The sequence below is a fragment of the Ursus americanus genome, chromosome 7 (assembly GCF_024610735.1).
Source record: "Ursus americanus isolate L20-20 chromosome 7, mUrsAme1.1.p, whole genome shotgun sequence".
NCBI lineage: Eukaryota > Metazoa > Chordata > Mammalia > Carnivora > Ursidae > Ursus > Ursus americanus.
The window spans coordinates 57,768,610-57,792,979 of NC_142133.1; the positions used below are offsets into that span (position 1 = coordinate 57,768,610).

General features: G+C 44.7%; 1 protein-coding gene across 6 annotated transcripts in view; it reads right to left on the reverse strand.

Moving 5' to 3' along the window:
• The window catches only part of CRIM1 (cysteine rich transmembrane BMP regulator 1), a 185,859-nt gene that overhangs the window by 61,335 nt on the left and 100,154 nt on the right, over positions 1–24,370 (reverse strand). For all 6 annotated transcript variants that reach the window (XM_087863736.1, XM_045809087.2, XM_045809084.2 and 3 more), the window contains 3 exons: positions 17,098–17,219; positions 9,758–9,940; positions 7,138–7,335 (listed from right to left, as the gene is read on the reverse strand). In XM_087863736.1, the coding sequence (XP_087719862.1) occupies positions 7,138–7,335; positions 9,758–9,940; positions 17,098–17,219 (503 nt within the window). The remainder of the gene's footprint in view (positions 1–7,137; positions 7,336–9,757; positions 9,941–17,097; positions 17,220–24,370) is intronic.

Below are 24,370 nucleotides of genomic sequence, written 5' to 3' on the forward strand. Positions count from 1 at the left end.
CAAAAGCTAAAAGAAAACCAATTCTGCGACTTCTGGGTCAATGGTTGTACCATAAAGAAAATGGAATCTTCCTCTTTTAAAAGTCCATGAGCCTTTTCTGAAGGGCATGTTTCTTAATAACCTTCATTAACTTCTGTTTGGTTGCCTAAGAGTTGTCTCTTATCCAAAAAAAGTTTAACACAGTCTCAGTAGAGATTGTGTTTATTTAAGCTTGTTGGAAAAACATTCCTATCATTTCAAGAATGACTAAATATTTTTCATTCACATAGTTAGCATTCCAGACTATGTTTTCCTGCCTCTGTTGATTAGATGAAAATTAGCAGGCCCAAGTCTGAACTATGAGACCCAATTATTATCTACGTAGGAAAATTAGGAGACACCTAGCAATAATGCCCTTTTAGGTATGGGAAGTGGACAGCAGGAGAAATAAAGAGCTACCTGCCCCTCGCAGGCCACATTCACAGGAAAATGTTTCATAGCCAGGACTGCTGAAAACTGCAACATCAGAGCCAGAGGTTTTTCTAATCATCTCAACAATAACATTCTCATGTTATTTGAAATATCTAAAGCTATTTTAAATGACTGGAGAAAATAAAAATATTATGAAATTCATCCAAGAAAAAGTTTTGGTGCTTTAGGTTACATACCCACCTAGGTTAACACACAGCCCTCTGCTGTGGGTTTGTTACCCAACACAGGGCCTTATTTGGACAAGCTAAAAAACAGACCATGCCATATTTTAATTCCCATTTATGGAACGGGTTTCCAGGACACTTAGAGTTAAAGGATGAAACAGCATGCCTAACAGTCTTTGAGATATTACGAGTATTTTATTATTCTTGGCCTACTAATAATAGCACCGTCCATGGCACTGAAACAATACCACCCATAAACTGAGTTTTGATCCCTGTTTGATGTACCAGAATGTTAATATCATGTGACCTTGCGGCATCTCTGACTTCACAGCTTCTTGGGTCAGCCAAACTATGTTTGACTCCTAGCCACAGAAGCAGTAGCTTAATCATTTGAGATACTGTTCAGTGAGGAAGTATTATGGGCAGGGCTGGAAACATTTTTTCTTGTTTTAAGGAATTCCCACCCAGATATGTGCCTGGTACGGACTTTTCTGGCAGCCTAAGAGAAATTAAATTTGAAGGGTGGCTTGATTCAAATGGTATCATCAGCATTTATGGGAAAGAATAGGGTGTTCCTATAAAATTAGGATTGAGGAGGAGGACAGCCCGTTTGACAGCTGACAGCCCTCCAGAGGTACTCAGCATGCTCTCCACTCCGTGAGCTGATGCTGAAGGGGCTTATTCAAGCCACACAGGTCAAGAAAAGCCTCACTCACGCTCTTCAACACTGTCCCAAGTAGGACCAGAATTACCCAACTAAGAGATCCAAGAAAGCCAGGTGCCAGGAAGAAAGATGGTTGACTGTCTGGTTCAATCACAGTCTATCCTAGGTCCAGAGAACTAGGAAGAATCAATGCCCAGAGAATCTTATTCAGGAGTTGGTGTGCTCCAGACAAGCAGAATTATTAGACCCGTCTGAAACTCCATTCAGTTTCATATAATAACTCTGTGCATAGCACACATTTTAAGTTCTTATTAAGGAAATTTAAAAAAATACTTAAGTAGATAGAATAATACGACAGACCTTTATATACCCATTATCTAGCTTTGATAAGCTACAAATATCTCTTTGATTTCCTGTCTGAGATGGGAAATAGACTGGCTCTTGTTTCAGAGAAACAGAACTCGTAGAAAGAAACTAGCCATCTGCCCAACCACAAGCATGGAATTTATTTACTGGCAACCTAAGTCGTGATATTGAACATTACCTTATAAAACAGTACCCATGTTGTTCCTAATTTTCGATAGGAGATACTCTCCGTGTTGGCTCCGAAATCCCCCAGGTCATCAAAACAAACAAATCCCCCCAGCAGGTCCCAGTGGCCACCTGGGTGGGATCCGGCCACAACCCAAGATGAAACAGTAGATCAGGCTTGACATCAAGATTTCGAAGTGACAATGAAATTCTTATCTCTTGCATCAGGTGTGGCAGCCAGGCTGGCTTCACACCTGTTCACATTTCTTGCATTTTTCTTACTGAGTCATCCAGGGCATGTCCTATACACCTTAGAGCCAAAATTTCCCTCCCCAGCACCTTATCTTACCTTTAATTATACAATAGATTTTTTTTTTTTTAATAGAAAGTAGGACTGTGTCCTTAGGGTCCCTCTGACATTAAGAATCAGCATAGGCAGCATTTATATCTGATGTTATTGGGGGAAAAAAGTATTTTCAATATTGAATTGTGACATTAAAAAAAAATTCTAGCTGAAACAAGGCAGCAGCACCTATGTACTCGCAAGGCAGGTCTTAAAAGCAGTACATTAAATTTGACAGCGAGCATTAGCCTTGTAGGGTCTGCGGAAGCCCCACTTAAACTCTGCGAGTCTGGATACAGGGGCTGAACTGCAGAGAGAACAAGCCACAGTTTACACACCGGTCTTGGAAGACCCCGTGGCCACCCTGGGAAGGAGTCGAGAGCTCAGGGCTCATCAGGAGGCTGCGTGGTCAACCTGAAAGTAATTGGTCCAACTCTCCTGGAGACATCTGGGCCCACCGTGTGCCAAACACACTCCATCTAACACCCTGCTTTCTATTCTCAGAGTGCATTTTCAAATAGAAGCATTCTAACATTATTCTTTCTTCATCTGATCAGGGTCAGCATTTGAGACTCTGGTTAAGCAAACCTTTATCAGGGTACGCCGCCTCACTCAGCTGAGACGGAGATCTGTAAAAGGAGTTTGCCTGATTTCCTACTCCAGGCTTTCCCTTGCTCCCTAACTCACTCTCTCATCATTTATTCATTAATAACTTCTGAGTGCATACTTACATGTTAGGTGCTGTTTTACGGATCCAAAAGAATAGGATAAGTTCCTAGCTCACGGGGGAGGAGTCTCGTTCAGGCTGCTGGTGAACCTGGAGTGCAGTGCAGGGTCTGTCTCAGGGGCAGTCCTCCTGCAGGGTCCAGAGCCAAGGCTCTGGGAACACACTGCTCCGCCATTTTTGAGCTGTATGACCTTGGGCAAGTTACATGGCCTCTAAACTTGGGGTTCTGTGATGATAAATGAGGATGGTGCTACCAGAGGAAAGTTGTGAGGATCAAATGAGCTGTTGGTCTTGAAGCACTCAGGCTGGCTCAGTCAGTGTGCAAGAAATGTTAGCTACTGTCATTAAGGGCTATAAATAAGATGACACAAATAGTACTAGATGCCGAGGAAGACCTCATTCTGCCACCTTCCTTTTCTGTTTTCAGGTTTTGGGTTTTTTTTTAAGTTATTTATTTGAGAGAGAGAGAGGAGAGAGAGCATGAGTGTGGGGGGGGGGCAGAGAGAGTCTCAAGCAGACTCTGTGCTGAGCACGGAGCCTGATGCGGACAGGGCTCGATCCCATGACCCTGAGATCATGACCTGAGCCAAAACCAAGAGCCGGACGTTCAACCAACTGTATCACCCAGGTGCTCCTCTGTTTTCAGTTTTTATGGAGATAAGGCCATATCTTCCATCTGGACACTTAAATTGCAAACTTCATATACTATTCCATTCTCTTCCATCCTAGCTCTTTAAAAAGGGCCAGAAAATTTAAATCATGCGATTGGAGAATAAGAAGAAATGGAGAAAAGCCAGCAGAACAAAACCCAAGAATACAATCAGTTACAGACTTACAAAACTGGATGGCTTATCTGTATACCTGAATTGGGTGTTGACAATAACTCGGTAAGACTCACTCATGAGAGTACTTAAGTGCCAATTTAAAAAGCACTTAGGTACTTGTGAATCAAGTTAGCTGTCAAGTAATAGCCAAGTCTTGAAGAGCCCCCAGGTTCCAGTCCCCATTCCTCCAGGAGTCACCAAACACATGGTGTTGTCACTTGAAAGGTAGAGCTCCAGGAACAATAATGGTCACAACAAGGTGACCAGCTGTCCCTGCAGGTCCTAACATGCCATATTTGGTAATACATAATTTATTTAAGAAAGAATCTCAAACCACAATCTTTGTGTGGGCTCTTTCATCTCATTTCAGGCTCTGACTATGTATCCCGGGACTGTAGCGAACAGGGTGAGGACCAGCATTTGTTATGCAATTGTGCGCAGAGGAATTTACTGTGTACAAACTGCATAAACACCAGTGTTCCTGGTTTTCTCCAAATAACAGTGGCTGATTATTTATTACACATTAACACCTCGCTTTTTTTCTTATTTCATCTAATCTTTTCACTCTTCTGAGTTCACCTGAAATTCTACTTAAATATGCTGCTGAAAAAGTATTTTCGAATAGTTCAGAGAATTTCTTGGGTCCTATAAACTAAGAAACAAGATTCATTTGCCTAGTATTATTTTATAAGTTTATTATTATTAATAAGTAACCTTTTAGGATTCACTCTTAAGCTGGGCACTATTTTTTGATCCCATACCAAAAGATCTTTTCTGTCTTCCTCTTACGTCTTAAAATGAGAGTTACTGGAGAGCAAGCACAATCTTATATGAAACTCACTACTTAAGAGCAAAACCAAGAAATTCAGGATAATCTAGTTCTCTGAGGACTAGAAAATGGGCTGCGCTGAAGGCTGGATGAAGGAGAGAAGGGGAACGGAGACCAGCAGAAGCTCACAGCTTGAAATCAAGATGCTGAGTTACAGTGAGAGACTGTCCAGACGCCAGGCTCGGGAAGACAGTCTGGGATGGGTCTCAAAGGCATCGGTTCCCTGAGCTCCTCATACTGCCACCCCACTCCGGTCTCCCCCCGACACAGGGCCAAGAGCCAGAGATGAAGAGAGATGAATAAGGGAACTGGAAATAGGGGCATGAGCAAACAGATGACATGCGGGAGTGCAGGCAACAGACAGAACTGAATAAGACGTCCGTGTATCCCATCACGGCTACGTAACTGCCACTGACCTGGGAGGAAATTACCCTTGTCTCTCTCAACCTTAATTTCTTCATCTTTAAAATGGGCTGATGAGGCCTGCACAGTGTTATCGAGAGGATTCAATGACATCAGGTACAGATACAAAGCACTTAACCCCACAGCACCTAAAGACGGGCACACCTTTTCTCCTGGTTTAATTTAAAACAGCCTAAAACATTTTCTCTGACTTTAACAAGGAGTTGTCTCTTATTTATCTTTGTGTCCAGTGCTGCATTTGGACAATCAGAAATTCTTAATAAATTTTTTGGAATTAACAGTTGACCAAAACTATCACTCCTTTCTCAACAGTGGAAGATTAGATTATAACCCCAAGTAGATGCTGTGAGACCAAACTCTAAGTAATCACACTAACATTCGCTCCCTATCCAAACATCTACACGACGCACAGATCTATCCGTCCGTCTCACACACACAGACATTCCTGGTCACTGACAGTCTCCCTGCCCTATCACTGCAACGGTGGGCACGCTAATGCCTGCAAAGGGCTTGCCTTCCCTTCACTTACTTTCGGAGGGAAGGCCTTATTTTTTTTTTATATAAGCTTTTTAGGCTTATTTTCAATTTATAATTCAAGATTCATGAAGTTAAAGGATTAGTGTTTGCTGGTTCATATACTTAGGCTTTAAATTTCTCTTAAAGTTATCATGCACATATGTGAACTTAAGTATTTCAAGTTGACAGCAGACTGTCCCCAATTCTCAGGGAAAGCTATTTCCACCTCTGTTTCGGCAAGGTGCCCTTTCTCATAAAGCCGACCCTATACCATCATATGTATTTCCATCCACTCCTTTTTCCGGCACTAAAGCACTGCCTTCAGGGGATGGGAGGAGTGTACGTGTGAGGGGTGGGTGATTTCCACAAAACTGGTCATCTGGAAGCTATAAACTTTTGAAGTGTGGCAGCTGCACTCTGAGAAGAGTAATGGTGAGGGAATTGGTGATGTCAATAGACCTAGAGTCCTCCAGCTTAAATTTTTATATGATTTTTAAGTTCTTCAGAATTCTAAGCCCTCTGAGGTTAACGAAGCTAGTCAGGCAAACACTGAAGTCTGAGTTTCTTACAATTTAGGTAGAAGCAAAAGACTTCCTGATATAGGATTTAGTCAACTGAATTTCTTAAGATTTTATTTATTTGAGAGAGAGAGAGAGCGTGCGCAGGGGGGAGGGGCAGAGCGAGAGGGAGAGTCTCAAGCAGACTCTGCGCTGAGTGCCAAATGTGGGGCTCGATCCCAGGACCCTGAGATCAAGACCCGAGGAGAAACCAGGAGTCGGCTGCTCAACCACCTGCACCACCCAGGCACCCCCAGTCAACTGAATTTCTGAAAAGACCTGTCAGTTTCTTAATAGCTGTTTTAAAAAATTCTAGAAGGATCCGTCTTCAACACGATCCACTGCAGTTCGTTTTACTGTGCAAATGTGCTTCGTAATGATGGATACTCTCTGTTGGATCTGTCAGTATAAATATTCACTCTCTTGTCTGTATTAACAGGCACAGAGGATTAAGGCTGACTTACGTGTGCAAAGAAACTTCCCAGGACAGGGGAAATGGGCTGCAGGAGGGCTTGGGAAAGACTAATCCAGGAAGCCTTGGGCTCCTCTCCATTAAACAGGAAGAGAGGCAGTGAATGCAGGCAACCAAGACCTTAGTAAAAGCCTCAGGATTTTGGAAGGAGAAGGGGTGCTCAGGGCGAAGGCATTGGGGAGAGCAAACTGCCTTTGACGGTTGCAGGCTTTTCCTCCAGCATCAGGACTCCTGGGCTCACGGAAACATGATAAATCAAACATGCCACGCTGGAGTCATGGGTCTTATTTCCCATTCTATCTCACTGCGTTGACCTTTGGATGCTAATTAGGCTTGAAGTGAAGGGGACTGAAATGTATATATTCTTATATTGTAAAGTATTGAGATAAGCATATTGGCGGCTAGTAAAAATAAAGACCACACGGTTCTCATTGCAAATTTGCAACATTTGCCCCGAACGATTAGTTTTGGCCATATAATAAATTCATCTGCAACTGGTAACAGCATGAAGCAGACATTATGCCCGAGGAAATAAAAAACAAACAAGCACACACTGGTAGAAGCTTATCCAATACGAGACATTCGCCAGGGACTCATTAGAATCAACAAGGCTTACCTTCGCACACAGGGCAGCACTCGCCAGGTACTTTGACGGGGTTCATGCAGCTCTGTCCGCAGGCCGTCGCCACGCAGTGGGGCTCTCCGTTGATGCACTGGCAGAACGTGCAGTCGTCTTCCCGCCACCGGTCCCCGTGGGCACGGATCTGCCCATTGGCATAGCAGCCAGCAGGATTATTAAAAGGATACACTGGATCTAGATTAAAAAGGTGAGTTCCGAGTAAGATGGAGGGCATTCTAAATCTTATCTCTGCCTACACCTGGAGACATTCTTCCCCGGTTCTGGTCACCGGCAGTTCTTTTCCAGCTGCGATCAGCAGAAGCTCAGGTTGCATAAAGTGTCTCCAGGGGAACATGCAGAAGCAGCTGTCAGCTACCCATCCTGATGCTGCGGACGGGGCAGGGGATCTGTGGCATAAAAACCAACGTGCAGGTGTTAACCACTTCATAAAGTCGCAAAGCTCTGTGGACAGAGCTGTGGGCTGGTAATTACAAAACGCATGTCCATTTTAGGCTCCTGACAAGGTCTTCTGAGTTGCCAGTTTTAATGTTTATTATACTTCAATTTCACCACCTGTAAAGTGGAAAAATAATGTCTCCATCCAACTCAGAGGGACACTGTGGCTTCTTGGATAACTGAACTGGTGCCTGGAGATCCACGTGGACAGCACATGGACACCAGGGAGGCGTATAGCAGGCACCTGCTGTGGCCTTAGTCACAACAAGGCTGGTTTAGACATACTGTGGGTCACAGCTTGTGCCCTGGAGGGAAGGCCGGGAACCCAGGCCATTTTTCTTCCCGTGAGCTGGGTGGCCAAACAGCAGCCAAGCTTGGGGATTGAAAGTAGCCAAGGATACTGTAAACAACAAAAAATGTTTTCTGACGTGACTGACCAGGACATAAATACCGCATACAAAATCCCCAACTACCATTATAATGAGAGCCACCAGATCGACCACTCAATTTTCTTTTTTCAGAAACACATAAAATCTGGCTTCAAAAAATCAGGGCTGCTGAGCTGGGAGAAAGGTCCAGGCAGTGACGAGTTTGGTCCTCTCTGGTCTAAAGAAGTAACGGCATTATAAGAGTTAGAATGCCAAAAGTTAAAATAATGCAGTCACGGCTTTGGAAAGTCAGTCTGCCAGAAATGGAACTAGCCAAAAGACCTGAGCTAGATAAGACTTTATAAATTTCTTTATAAAAAATATTACACACTGCATACTTCATTTCTACTCTGAGCCTGGATGTGAATTCCAGGAAGTTAGACATAACCGGATCTGTGCCCAGACAACTCATTATGATCATTACACAGAAGTTCCTATCTATGTTTTTACACCACCAACTGCTACATACTTTCAGAGACTATTAGAAACTGGGGCCAGCTAGGGAACACATGATTTGGGAAGGTTAAAAGTTGGATGTGATTTTCTAAAACTCAATCCCCAACAACACCTAAAAAGTGAGCCACCTTTCTCCCAAGTTGGCTAAAATAATTGCTAACACAGGAAAGAATTTCCCTGTTATAAACAGTGGTTCAATGTTAGGAATGTAGTTTGTATACTTTAAACATTTTTAGATCTTCAATATTATGTGGTAAATATACTGATACTGTTCAGATACTGAACGGGATTTTAGGAAAAGAGAAAAAGGCATGACATTTTGTCCTCCTGTTTCCTGCGTGCAGATAAAGGCAGGGTGAACGTCAGACACGAGACTGACATGTCTGATTCCAGACTGAAGGTCTGTAACCCAGTCATCAGGACAAGAAGTATCAAATGACCCTCCTTTCTGGGGAACCAGTGTGATATGGTCATAGCAGAGACACAGTCAGATGTGGGGATATCATTCCTAGTTTCAGCATAAACTCAGAGAAATGCTTCTACTTTTCTGAACTTCAGTTTCCTAAGCCTTAAAATAGGTGGGTTGTAGTGAATGGATATCCAGAATTATTATTCTGAAATGTTTATTATTTATGAATATCAGAGACGGGAGGATAGAGGAACATAAAGCTATTAGTTCCTGGAGGGGTGAGGGGATAGAGAGAAAGCAGGCCCCTGAGAACCTTCGACCCAGGGCCATACCTGACACTTGGCTGGGCCTTCAGCTGGTGTCCCCACCATGCCACACAGCCCACTCTTGCCAACACATGTTTTCAAAGGGTGGGGAGGGCAGTCGAGTCCTAATCCTCCCTGGAGGGGTATGGGAGCTGACTGGCTGAGATGGTTGGTGATTAGGGCTGGCTTGTTCCAGCCAAACGATCTGAGGACAGCAGGGGGTGAACTCTGATATCAGGGTGAAGAGAACTTCCCCAGAACTTACTGAGAACTGCTGGAACCGCAGGGGAGTAAAACTGACAGCACTTCTGGGAAAGCTCAGGTTGACCTGTGTAAACAGGTGCTCACTTCCCACATGCAGGGCATAACTCCCCCTGAGGAGAGATTTCCACACAGCCTACCTGGCATTATCGAAGTCCTAAAAGATGGACCACGAATGTCCTAAAAAGGGAACTTCTTCAATATTCCTCAATTTTTGGATGAGACTGCTTTGGGTGGATATTGACATTAAAACTCTGAGCCATGTGTGTGCTTACCAGTCTTTAATTAGCACCTCTGCTTACCTTCACACACGGGGCAGCACTCTCCTTCGGGCACATAGTACCTCTCGCAGTTCAGCTCTCCGCACTGGGCAGTGAAGCAGATGGAAACACCCCCTTGGCATCGACAGAACCGACAGTTGTCCATTCGAAACATGTCCCCGTCGTTATATTCCACGTTGTTGAATACACAGGCTGGCTTTGTTTCTGAAAGGAGTTAAAGCAAACAAAGACACATTCGAAGTCATTTCTGAGTGGTGTCCTTTTGTCTTTCCCACAGCCTCAAGAAAATTCTGAGAGCAGAAGGTTAAAATCTGATAGAAATGTACTAAACTCAATATAATTCTTTTTGGAAACAGAAGCAATAGGACAATGCAAAATAAAGTAAAATTTAAAAAGTCACTAGCTCTCCTCTTTGCCCCAAGGAATTGAAATTCTCCTTAACAAAACCCACACTGCCTAACCCCTCCTCCAATGGTAACCCTTCGACCATGAAACTCACATATCTGATATGTGCTTTAAAGAGATTACATTTGTTTTGTTAAAGAATTCGCCGCCTTAAATAAATGATCTTGCCTCCACATTAAGTTTTGTTCGGCCTCAAAAAATTTATTTAGGTCTTTTTGGAGGTGATATTTTTGTGTTCTTCCAGGGTTCTTTCTTAAATTCTTTTTTCTATCCAGCTTAAAAATCTATAATTTTAATAGCACTTGGACTTTAACAAAACACCATTACACGTCTAGGAAACAACCTGAATGTCTATGAACTGATGTTAAGGATGGACGAAATGTGGTATATCCATACAACGAAATACTTCTTGGCCATAAACAGGGAGGAAGTTCTGATATATGCGACAACATTAATGAACCTTGAAAAGATTATGCTAATTAAAGGAAGCCAATCAAAAAACCCAGGATACTGTATGAGTCTGTTTACATGAAATGCCCATAACAGGCACTTCTACAGAGACAAAAATTAGATTAGTTGTTGCCTAAGACTGGGGGCTTTGGGGGCAAATGCTGAGCGACCGCTAAAGAGTTGGGAACTTCTGCGGTTATTCACGAGCATTCTAAAATTGACTGTGATGATTACACAACCCTGTGAATTTACTAAAAGCTGCTGAATTGGGGCACCTGGGTGGCTCAGTCGTTAAGCATCTGCCTTCAGCTCAGGGCGTGATCCCGGAGTCCTGGGATTGAGCCCTGCATCAGGCTCCTCCGCTGGGAGCCTGCTTCTTCCTCTCCCACTCCCCCTGCCTGTGTTCCCTCTCTCGCTGGCTATCTCTCTGTTAAATAAATAAATAAAATCTTTATAAAACAAAAACAAAACAAAACGCTGAATTATACAACTTAACTTGGTGAATTGCATGATGTGTTTCAATAAAGCTGGCAACATAAAGATACTCCCAAGTTGAGGTATGTTTACTCATACCTGCGCTGATGCTGTTTACTAAGGTGGGAAAAACTGGATTATGACACATGTATCTCTCATGGGCTTCTCTCTCCCAATATCATTTAATACGTCACAGCTTGCATGTTGACCATTTTTAAAGAGACATTCACTGCATTTTAATTTGAATATATTTGCACTTGATTTGTACTTAAGGACAATGACTTTCTCATTTGACTTTGTAACAGTCCAGTGGAGAAGACAGAGCTATCCATTTCTTTGATTAGGAAAATGAACCTTAAAAGAGATTAGGTGACTTGCCTAAAGTCACATAACTGGCTGGCGGCAAGCTGTGCATCCCTGTTTCCACAGGCGGCAAAGGTGAGTGTTTGAACTACTTCCCTACTGCAGCTGTATACAGTATTTCTTGTTTCAGAAAACTAAGGCTGGGTTACAAAGTATCATCTTATTACAGCTCAGCATTCTTCTACGTACTTTCAGTCAACACACTAATCTGAGCTGAGGCTGGAAGGAGAGCGGCAGTCAGACCACAAGTTTCAAGGTATGGAAGACGGAGCGCTCTTACAAATCAAACCTGCACGCTGTGCAGTGAGGTAAAGCAGTGTACTATAACGGAATGCAGAGCACCCGCTCAAAGTGAGGGAAAAAATGTATAAACCCATCAATATTAATTACTTGGTTACATTAATCAGCCCCATCTACCATCTGTGGGAAGCTACAAATCTCAATGCGAGATTTGAAGAGTTGAGGAGGGAAGAGTCTGGTTATGAATAATGCTGTTCTAGATGCACCTGTCTCTAGGCTGGGGTGGGCAGAAGCTTAAGCGGGAGGGGACGGAGTGGGTGAAGGACTTGGCAGTTAGGTTTCAGTAGCTAATACACGGAGAGCAAGGGGGTGGAATGTAGAGAGATGAGGAGTCCCCAAACACCCAGCCTAGAGAACATAATCAGTTCTTTAGGATAATAATTTTTTAAAACCCCAAACATAATGAAATCCCTATTTGATGTTGAGAGAAATTTATAGAGGTTCTTCAGGAAAATACATGATAAGAAGGACAGCAGTGGTCTTTCATGAACAATGACCAATTACTTCCTTGCCTGCAGGGAACAGAGATGTGAATCCCAGAACAGTGTGGAGATGACCAAGACCTCTCTAAGAGGACAATTTAAGCGGCTGTGGAAACGAAAAATATTACAAAGAAGTAATTTACTCTGTAATTTGTACTTCTCAATACAGAGATGCATAAAAGTGTCTTTTTAGTGATTTTTGTGTATGTTTGTGTCTGCCCAATTAAATTTTATATTTTTAACTTCTGGAATCTTCTCTACCCTGTTTAACATATTCCAGAATTCCTGAAAAGAACTTTATAGTATAGATGGTTTTACTACCTGCCAAATTACACTGATTGGCAGATGGTGATAGGTATATTATTTTAGTGAAGGAAAAGACTAAAATATAGAACTTTATATCAAATGTGAAAGTGGAAGAAAAATCTAAACAGATACACTTCTGTTGCTTTTTCTTTTCAATCTCTCAGAAGGAAAAGGTCAATATCTTGCCTCTGGTCTCATTTCACTGTGGGTGAGCTGTGTAGGAAGCCCAGTGGGTAGACAGCATAAGCCAAAAGAGAGACAACTGTGTGTCAGATGGGAAACATCTGAAAAGTTCTCCATATGTCAACAGCAGACAGATGGGTCACAAAGACAGGGTACATGTGATTCCAAATACCTGAAGAGGAAAAAGCCCTTGTCCGTGGGGGCGAAGAGGTGTGCACGCCAGAGTGTACCCAACAGATCTATTTCAGGGTAAGGGAAAGGGAACAACCCTTATAAAGAACTGCAAAAGGTGGTATCACTCTTAAGTAAGATCAGCTTGATAAGGCCCCAGGAACACAACGGGTGCTCAGTAAGTGCATAAGGAGGAATATTTCTTTCAAAGTGCAGTATTCTCTTTGCTACTGTAGAAGTATATATTATGTCTCTAGAAACATCACTGGGCATTACTGCTATACAAAGGGTTCTCAGCAGATGTTTCTGCACTAATTTCCGTATTAAAAAACTGCAGGTCTGAGTTTTCTGGACCATAATTTTACACACAGAGCAAGCCCATCTTGGGTACGGCTCTCCCATGACTGGTGAATTTCACATGTTAGTGTCTGATGCTGGAAGAGTCAGTTATTGGCTATGACATGCAAACCGAGATGCTCTCAGATGTTTGTACATATACATACACAACGGATCACGTATCTAAAGCAACCAAATGATCACTTCCGTATTCTATGCTTGAGATTTCAAATCTAAACTCCTCCAGGAATGAGAGGGGTGGGCTCTCGTAAGACAACAGGGTGCATTACAGCAAAATGGAGAACATGTGCCCATCTAAAAGTAGAGGCCATCACTCAGTTCCAGCTGACGGACAGTAAAACTTTTGTTTGTGGGCCTGAGCAGATACAGAACTGAAGAGGACTCCAGACTGTTCCACCACTGCGGTGGAGGTCATACATCTCCAGGTGATGACCTTGATGACTTCAAAGTTTCCGTGAAAGGAGCTCAATCATACTACCTGTTCCTATGGTTTCTAAACAGCCCTGTCCTTCAACCAACACCTCATAGGTCCTACTTGTGGCTCTCATCAGAGAATGCAGTCACAAACTGCCTCGATCTGGTCTGCAATGCTCCAGTCCCACCACCAAAACCAAACCTAACCAAGCCGAAAAGAGAATAATATTTATGGAGAATAATCTATTCATCCATGCTAATGTTTTCAAAACTCAGGAGTTCTCAAATTCTCTGTGAACATGTTTAATCTTGTGTTTTCCATTTTAATGCTTGTTTTAAACACACACACACACCACCTCAAAGGCAGCTTAGAAACTGAGTGCTGGCATGCTATCTCCACTTCTACACGTGGGGTTAGTTATGTTAACATTCAAGCCACTGTCTCCTGAACGGGGGGTTTCTAGAGCTATTCCTACACTTCTGGGAGTTCTCAAAATCCAAGAGACAATGCTACAGTCACCTAGGTTCCAGCTGTGTGTCACACTGATCTCTGAGAACTACTTTCACGGAGTTCCATTTTAATATTTTGTTTTTGCTTTCTGGTGAGAGGAAACCTGTGTCTGCATTGGTGGCATAAGAGTAACTCACGACAGACCTACTGCACCATCTAGAGCTTTTCAAATTTCCAGGTGAGAAGAGAGCTGCCCACTCCAGTAGGTTTCTTTCCTCTAAAAATAAGAATGCGTATCTGACTTTATCTCCTTTTTCGCTTTAATGGCCAGGAGGTTGGGAGCCTAACACTCAGCCCTGGCAATTACACACAGACACTTATGGCCTACATACCTGTGGGTGCTTTCTTTTTGGTTTTCACTTTCAACTTTTACATACCACTTTATGATTCCCTCTTTTCTCATTACTATTTCAGCATTATGTTATTTGTTTTTGCTATAAAGTTACTTGACATCTCTTGTGGATAAGCAAAGCTTTATAAACATAAATATATAGACCTCTGCCTTTCTAAGTGATGACAATGAGTTTTTGATATGCAATATCCTCTAATGATGACCTTATGATAATGGTAAGATTTTCCCAGGGCACTGGGTGGTGGGGGGCGGGGCAGGGGAGCAAATACGCACGCACGCACACACACACACGTGTATGCACACATACACACAGATATGTGTGTGTATGTATGTATAACTCAAAAGAAGTAAAATATAGACTTGGAGACAGAATGTCTTTAAACATTATTGTTATTCCTTGATTATCAATCTTCACAGCATTAAAGTTTCCAGTCTCATCTACAATTCTAGGACTAAAATAGTAGAGACACTACAGCAGGACAGTAAATCAAGCAAAGAGGACCCAAGTTTGTGGTGGCAAGAGAGAGGCATCCCCAGAAACAGTGCGTGCGCTCTGTGATCTCTGCACTCTCCCATGGCAGATGGCAAGTCCTATTCCTGGACCCGGAGCTCTATAAAAAGTGAGGCTATAAACGGGAGCAGGCCCCAAAGACTCATCCGAGGCCCCTGAGGTAGGGTGCAGTCCTTAGCTGTCTGAATCACAGCACACGGGCGTGAGATGGGAAATTAATGTGCTGATAAGAAAGGCATGACAATGAATTTCTACAACCGAGATGCAAGCAAAGAAGAAAGGCACTCCTTTTCCTCACCCAGAGGACACAACAGCAAACTGTATTACTAGCGGTGGTATTTCCAGGGCACAAGTGACTTTCAAGATTTGTGTTCAGGGAGGGCAGTAAAGATGGAGGATTCCCACAGAGTAACCCTCCATTGGCTGGTATTTAACAGCTACCTCTCGAGGGAACGAAGATGACATGAATCTGCTCACCCACTCCCCCAAAGAAACCTGGGGGCCTTCCATGAGGCGGACCACATGCGAAAACCCACAGACCCAAGGACAGACTCTCTGCCGTCTGGAGGAGGTGCAGATTTGAGAATGAGGCACAGACAGGAGAGCACTTGCAGAGTGAGGGGTCCCGGAAGGAAGCACATCTGAGATGCTGGGAGCCCAGGGGAAGCAGAGACTATTCGTCTCAAACGGTAGGAGCTAAACACTCACAAAATGTCACCTACAAATACACCTGTGCAGCGGTACCAGAGAACAAGTTTGGCCACTTGCTGGTGTTTAACACGCACGACTACAGGTGAGGAGAAGCACTGAGAACAGATTTCTGCACATGGAGCTCTTCTGCGCTTGGGTCCTGTATTCGTGAGGTCTGAGTCAGGAAAGCTCATCTCAACTTCTCTATCCCCTTGGAATATCCAGAACAGTGTCTGTGGATGTGAACAGGAGGTGGGTCCCCAAAACAAAGAGGCACCCCTGCAAGTGCTTCAGTTATAAAACCTCACTTAAGTGACAGTTATTCACTCCCTTGCACAGATGTGGAAACTGAGGCCCAGGAAGACCAAGAGGTGCCCAAAGTGACACAGCCAGTAAGGAGAGGAACAAATTACGTTCTCTCAACCGCAAAGCCGTACCGCAAGTGCTTCCTCCAAGCAAAACAAACCAAACGACAGGCGGCCGCTGGACTCAAAACTACAGGACGCAACGAGACAGGAGTCAGCGTTAATTTTCCTGGGGAAAAGGGCAGGCTTGAGAGAGGGCAGAAATTCTTCTGGACTCTGATGTCTTAGAGGCAGCAGTTACCATGGGGGTTCCTGCACGTGTGATCTTGTTGGATCTGTCCAAATGCGACTTCATCTTCCCTGTGTCTAGGTATTGACTAAACAGGGCTAGAATTATTGACATTTCACTTGCTTGACTTTTATTCTTTGTTTTCCTTCTGGAAACTCCAAGGGAGGGACAGGTCTTAGGTTCTTCTCCCTCCTAGCATCTAAATTCAATCAGCCCCACGTCACCAAACACCACGCCCTCTCGTGAAAGGTGAAAGGGAGAGGCAGGCGGATTCTATTTGAGGGCATCTTGTGACTGCAGAATGCTTTTTCTAGGCCACAAGGCTCAAGCCAAAAGCAGGCCAATCCGGATGACCCAACACTGGTCAAAGACGGGCTCTCTGAGTCGGCGACTACCGCACTGGTACTGCCTCTCCTGTCTCAGGTTGTGGTCGCTTCGATGTGCCGTTAGCTCCACAGACTGACTCCTGACAGCACTGGCAGGAGGATTACAGGCTCCATGATCCTCTTCGTGAAATCCTAACATTTCCGCACTACTGAAACACAGCAGCATATGACAGCTACATGGAATCTCTGCGTCCACCTCCAAAATTCTCTTGCTGATGGATGGAACGAGGATCCCCTTTCCTCACTGCCTGTGCTGCACTGTGGGATCTCAAGCAAACCTTCTTTCTGAGGGAGTTGCTCTGAGCCCCCGAGAATATGCCCTGCCTTACGGAAGGCAGAAGCGGCCAGACGGAACCCTCCCCTCCTCCTGCGCGAATGTACACTCTCTGAGAACAAGAGAAACCCCACGTACCATTAACACATTCAAAGACATCACAGCACTTTCCAGGTGTTCCATCTCCACGAGAGACTATGCGAGGAGTGGATCCCACCTCACACACGGGGAAACCACATAAGCCAGAGAGACACTCGCATCTGAAACCAAAGAAAAGGGAAGGAAAACCCCATGAATAAACAACAACATAGAAGTCGGGAGCCCACAAGGTGGCGGTGGCTGTGGCACAAGCCCGTCTATAGGACACTGTCCTGTGTATCTGGGGTCACGGGGAAATGGGGAGCGGGTGCTAACATCATTTGCATTCCCAATAACTGAGGCTCATCTCCTTAATATGCACCCGTATTTTTAACTTTAAAACATTTTCACAGTAATATTCCTAAATGCATTATGTCATTTCTTACTGAACCAGACCAGCATAACCTGCATTTTCTTGATGATGCGGGGCCGTGTTTATGTGCATGCATTATGGCCTTATCCACAACTCAGGGATGCTTGCGCAGGCTCACACGGAAGGGGTGCTCCGTGTCCATGGCACTGTGATGCTGCTTTGTTGCTGTTGACGTTTTTGGTGCTTTCCAGAGATTTTCCTGACCCTTCTTTCAGCTATTAAGTGAGTAGCTTTTGAGTCCCTTTTGGTCAGTGTGATTGTGTCTGGGAGGACCCTCATCTCTAGCCACATTAATTTATAATTGTGTATCACAAAAGAAACAGACTCTGAACGAAGACTGAGGAGCTCTTTATAAACGGCATAAGCTTCGGTAAGTGGACTTTGTGACAGCTACATGAAAGCTGAAGGTCTTAATTTGGGCCATCTTCTAAGCTACCACACGTCCATTTATCTCTACACGCATGAATGAGGTGTTCCTTGAACTGCAAGCTCACCCTGCCGGCTCTCAGCCTTCCTTAACTTCAGCTCTGCTGGGAAACCAGCCTAGACAGAGAAAAGTAAGAGTGGTGGGTATCCATACAAGGAGAACAAAATGTTGTCAACTGCCTGCTGACGATGTGTTACAAGGAACTAAGCAGGAAATGAGAAGCTCAGGGCAGCAGGGTGTCAGGATATAAATGAAATAAAAGGGAGGTGCAACTAGACTCCAGCCCTGGGGTGGGTTGGAAGTGGGGATCAGAGGGCGGAGAGGATGACTAAGGGAGTTCCCAGGTTGACGGGGGTGAAAGGAAGGCATCCTAAAAAGAGACATCCTTGCAGGAAACATGTGGGTATTTGGGTACAGTGAGGGTCAAGATCAGGGGAGGGTAACGTTCCCAGCAGGGAAGAACTAGTAACACGCTCATTAATTTTGGTTTTGTTTCTCACCCCCCTCTTACTTAAGTGATTGTTTTGTTCTCCTATTGTTCTTTGGATGTTTAACAAATTAAAATATGCGTGTACTCCACAAATACCTCGATAATCAGGCCCAGAGGTCTAGTTACATTTATAGTTAACCATGGAACTAAAAAGGAAACAAATTTAAACTAAAATTTACACCAAAGACCACGAAAGCCACTGGAAAGGTATGAACAACCCCTCGAGAGGTGGGCCCTTTCAGCCTTCTTCCAAGTGGGGCGACGGTTATACTGGGCACCTGGGAGAAGAGGGGTTAGATAATTAAGGTTTTGCTGCAATGGTGCTTCTTCCTATGGTTTAAGATAAATGTTTGCCTGTTCTGTGTGGGCAGATCTGTATTCCCGAAGGACAACCGCCTTCTCTAGGGCTGGGTAAAGATGAACTGGGCTTTTTGTTCCTGCAAAGGTTTTCCCATAGTATGTGCCTTGTCACTGCCGTTTTAAGCAGATAATCCCATCCATGTGATGGTACAGTAATGATATATTATTTATGTTCATTCTTGATCCTCTGTACAACTTCAACTCTTTGGTCTCTACAGACTAATGGCGCTAGGGGATTGAGAGGCCATGCCCTGATCCTGATACCTGCGTGTGATTACAACGAAAGCATCCTACAAGAAAAGCTGACTAACATTTTCTTCCACATCTTCTGGGATCCACCTTCCTCCCTGTTCCAGGGAATCATCTTAATTCAAACACCAGAAAGTATACAATGAACCAAAAAATACCTCTTCAGATATCCTTCAGCCCTTCAGTGACCTTTCCTGGACACGTACGGGCCCTTATATGCCAGGCTCTCTGCGAGGCAGTCAGAAATCCCACCAAGCTGAAAACTGAGACGGAGTCTGCCCTATGGCTTCTTTTTTCTTTTACATCTGACCTGTTTCCCAACATTTGGATCTCTCTCTTGCTTTTGTAGAGATTCACAAAGGTTGTCTGAAGTACGTCACAGAAGGTCTGAAACTGCGCACAACTGCCTAGTAACCCACTTAGCAAAGGAAAACCCTTGATGCAGAATGTTTGCTTCTAAACCCAGAATGACCACACGTTCAAGTTCCGAGGAGTCAGGTGTCCCTGTTTTTGCTGGCTGGTCTGCTCCCAGCTCCCTTCCCCCTTCTGGACTAGCCCCTTGGCAAGCCTTCCTCACTTCTTGCTATCTTTTGACTTCTCGCAGGTTCAGCAGCTTCCCCCTGAACCGAGGGTGAGCAGCTGTTAAAACCCATTAGCACGTTAATAAAGAAGGAACTTACTAAGAAACCAGAAAGGGTGAAAACCTGGACTCACATCAGATTCTATCAAGCAATTACCTATTAGGTTGAAACTTTAGGAAAACTGTCATTTTCTTGTAGGTCAAAAATAGTCAAAGAGCAATTTCCTGTAGTTCCACATAATATGACTCACATGGATTATGTTTTGACAGATGCGTTGACACCCTCTCTCTCACAAATGGGGGACTCACTGGGACTTACCCGCCATGGAAATTTATTATGTCTACAAATTATGTGAATCCCATGTAGTTTTAAAAAATTCTTCAATAAGATTATTGTAGATTCCCTGGCTTACCTACACTAGAGGTAGATGGGATTTTACAGACGGGGGTAGATTTTACAGATGGGAACCGTGAGGCACACAGCCTTCACAACCGACCTGCCCCGCGTACTTTCCACTAGAAGAGACTAGATTCTCTCCTGGTGGATCATGCAGAGGAAATGCTGAATTACAAAACAACCGAAGCATGCAAACTGTTCTTTTGTCCTCACTACCTTTTCTCTTCATTTTTATTCCTTCTCTGTCCCTTCTCCCCAGTCTTCCTCCTACCCTTTACCCCAGTGCCTGGATAAAGAGCAAGCAAGAAAATGGAGAAAACGTGTGGCTCAAAGGCAGAGGAAAACTGACATACAAGAAGAGATGCTCGTGACATTGATGTCAACACTTACCCTCACTTCTAAACCGCCCCCCCCATAATTTCCATGTTCTCACCTGGCCTCCTCTCTCCCTGGGGTCCCTCCTTCCCACCCATGCCGCACCCGTCCCACGGCCCAGTTTCTGTACTTTCGACATCAGAAGTCTTCAGCTGCCCCATCTTCAGCTGCCCCTCATTCAACTGAGCAACTGCTCAGCCTAGCATTCAAGTCTTTTCCCCCCAATTCTACTCTGTGGTTTTTCTCTTCATTTTCCTTCTGCTCCAGTCAGTCCTCTGTTCTCCACATAAGCCCTCACCCTGCTGCCTTTGCACCGCTCACCCCTGCTCCCTCCTGAACACTCCTTATCCAGCTGTCTGTCTAGATGCCATCTGTCCCCCTGGGCCAACCTCACATGACGGCTTCTCTCGGAGCCGCCAGATCCCATTCTTAAGGTTCCTCTCACTGTGTTTTGTGGTGATGTGAGTGCGAATCTTACCACAAGCTCTCCTTGCATCTACTATGTTAGTCGTTAATACATCTTAAATTCAACAGAACTGGAAACAAATCAAAGAAGGATAACAGTAACTAAACAAAACAAAACAAAAATACAGAAGAGAAAGTGAGAAACAACACACCGAGATTTCTATACCATGGACTCAAAAAGGCTACTTCAGGCAGAGCTATTTGCGGGATACCTAGAGCAGAAACGCTAAAGGCTTTTTTTTTTTAAATTAAGTAAAAAACCTAACACCTTTATTAGGATATAATTAGCATACCATAAAATTCATCCCTTTAAAGTGCAATTCAGTGGTTTTTTATTTACAGGGTTGTGCAACCATACTACCTAATTTTAGAACATTTTCATCACCTCAAAAAGAAGCCCTGTACTCCCATTCCCTCCCCCAGACCCTGCAACCACGAGTCTCTGTGCATCTGCCTATTCTGGACAGTTCACAGAATCAGAATCATACAATACATGGGCTAAGGGCTTTTTCACTTCAAACAAGAAGCAACCTGTATGTGCAATTTGCCGGAAAAAAATCAAGCTTCTAATGGTATCCTCAGTATTAAGATAATGATCAATCAAGGCACCACATTAATAAATTTTTGCATAATGTAATCACAGCTGCAGCCAGGTGCGTTGCTGAAGCTGTCTTTTTCCTCTCTAGTAGGTAATGGAGTCAGCTTGGTGGGCATCTGAGCGCTGGGTAACAATGATGAACAGCTCTCAGAAATCAGCTGAGCCCCTAGAGGGCACTCCCCTCCTTAGGAGGCCCAGGCTGGCTGGTTGCGAGGGCTGAAAGGCAATATATATACCGTGCTTTCCCTTCCTGTCCTTTGCTTCCTGCACAACGCGGACAGTCCCAGGCAGGCCAGAGTCCTAGCGCAGCTCACAGAGTGCTTGCAAGTCGAGCCTCTACTTATCTTTTTTAGCTTCCATGTGCTACTGGTCCCACCATCTGCTGCACCTAAGCTACAAGGGCACCCTGCCCTTCACCGAATCCACTCACCCAACCAGCACCCCCCCAGTGCCACAGCTCAGACGTGCTCACATGCGCCTCAACTCTTTTGCCCCTGGTGAATTCCACGCAACCTCAAGACCACCCACCCTACAAGGCCTTCTCTGATCAAAAAGCAACCAGGATTACACTATATGTAAACTAACCAGAACCTACATAAAAACTTGAAACAGCGAAAAACAAACAAAAAAAGGCAACCAGGATTAATTTTCTCTCCTCCGACCTTCAACAGTACACATGGGTACCGAAGTCCTGGGACTGAACATGCTCATGAAATCAAAACCTTACTGCCCCTCCTGTGAATTCCCCTAGTGCGGGGCATGTCTTATTTGTTTTGTAAATGGAAAAAAAAAAAAAATGATGACGCCCTCAAAACAACAATCTGGAATAAACACTTAATTCACGGTTAATAAGTCAGAGATTAAACCACGCGTTGTTTTTACGTGTATACGTGTATTCAGACCGAGAGCTGATAAGTACAGCGCTTTTCAAAATTAGTGTGTGCAGGGAAAGACCATGGAATTTGTCTAGAACACAGGTTCCAGGGTGCCACGCTCCCGAGTGTCTTTCTGCAAGTGGGGAGCAGGGCTCGGAATCTGCCCGCCTCCCGAGCCCTCCGGGAGATTCCACGGAAGGGACCTGGGACCCGCTTTCTGAGCAACTTGCTCTCAGAGGTGCAGGCCCTCAGCTGTCTTGGCTTCATTCGCGCTTGCCAGTAGAAAAAGTCAAGTTCAGCTAGTTCTATCATGTAAGAATGAGGGTTCGTGGCACTTGCTCTCGGTCATCTACAAAACCTTCTTCCTGCCCCAATACGGTTGCATGGGAGTGAGAGACACGTGGAGTGAAGAAAGGCACAAGAGTGGCCATGCTGTCGTCCACCAGGACACGCGTCACCACTGGCAAGCCACACCGGGATGCAGGTTTCTCTCCCATAAAATGAGATGGTTGGACCAGAATGAGCTTTCTTCTCACTCTAAAATCCCACGCTTCCGTTCCTGCCATTCACATCCCCGTCACTGCCACAGTCCGATCCTGGCTCGTGCCTTCCCCTGGCTCCTCCTGGCGCCCCCACGTCCCCACGTCCATGGAGCACATCACCCACCTGCACTCCCACGCTCCCGGCTCCTCTTCCTCCCCCCCCACAACCCCCTTCCCCTTGCCAGCCCTCACCCTCAGGCCCCGCTCAAGGTGGGCCTTCTCTCTGAAGCTTTCTGGACTTTCTTCTTTTGAGGAGGAGGAATAAGTATGCACACACATCTGCAACTCTCTCTCTCTCTCCCTCCTACTGAAGACTAAGCAACGCAGAAGAAACGACAGGCCCGATGCTGGCGTCTCCAGACTCCTAGGCCTGTCCTCATAACTGAAGTTATGGCCTCAAAACTTAGCTGAAGAGTCAATAGTGTGCATCGCTAGAAGGACTAGAGACACCGTAAAGGAGACAAAACCACAGGGGGTTAGAAGAGGCAGCCGGAGAGGAGTCCTCCTCGCCACTTCCACTGCCATTCAGCGAGGCACAGGAGTGCCCTGCGGGGGGCGCCCTGGGCGCCATGCAGAGCGGAGACCAAATGTTATTCTAACCTTCCCCTACAATAAACTCCTGCAGAGGAGGAAATGTGGAAGCAACAAACCAAGGAGGCCTCCTCTTCCCCCAGCAGACCCATATCCCGGCCCACATCCTGAAGGGAAAACAACTCCATGAGGCCCTCTGCAAACCGTCCCTCCCAAACCTGCATGGACCCCACACCTGACTGGATGCCGAGCCCTTCGAAAGGGGAGAATCGCCGTCTGTAAATATAAAAACTACTCTTTACAGGCGGCAGGGAGCTCTCCCTTTAGTTAGGAAACAAGGAGAAGTGTGGAAATAAAAGGGCAAAAAGCACTTGTACTACTAGGATTCCATTCAGCGTATTAAAGAAATAACTGTCAGGGATGGAAATTATAATGACACATAAAACACAGTACTATAAAAAGTAGCTTCAAGTTTAATTAAATTTGATGCATAATTTTTGTACTGATTAAATTTTTTACCTCTTTCCAGGAATACATAAGTTAAAAAAAAAAAAAGAGAGAGAGAGAGATACTGTAAATAAAACATCCCAAAATAAACGGGTTTCCCTCTCGAGGGTCTAACTATCCTTAGGGAGAACTGCACGCCTTCCTCAGGAAGTTTTTAGGATCACAATTTTTCTCATGTCTCACCGTAAGAGGTTTGCTACTCACTCAGTAACAAATCCTTAGTCACCCTTTCTCGAGCTAATTCTTGCACGATGTCCTTGCACTTCCACCGCCTGGGCAGTTACACACGTGCGTTAGTGAGCTGCACCAGCACCTGGCCCAGCTCTGGGGATCACACGCTTCCTTCCAGCAGCTGTCCCCCCTCGATTTCACAACCAGATACTGCAAATTCTTCCCCACTTGCCCTTTCAGAGACAATAGTAAAATCACTCTGCATTGCTGTTATTGTTACGTTCTGTTTCTTTTCTGTGGGGAGCAATCAATGGATATGCTCCACTACGGAGA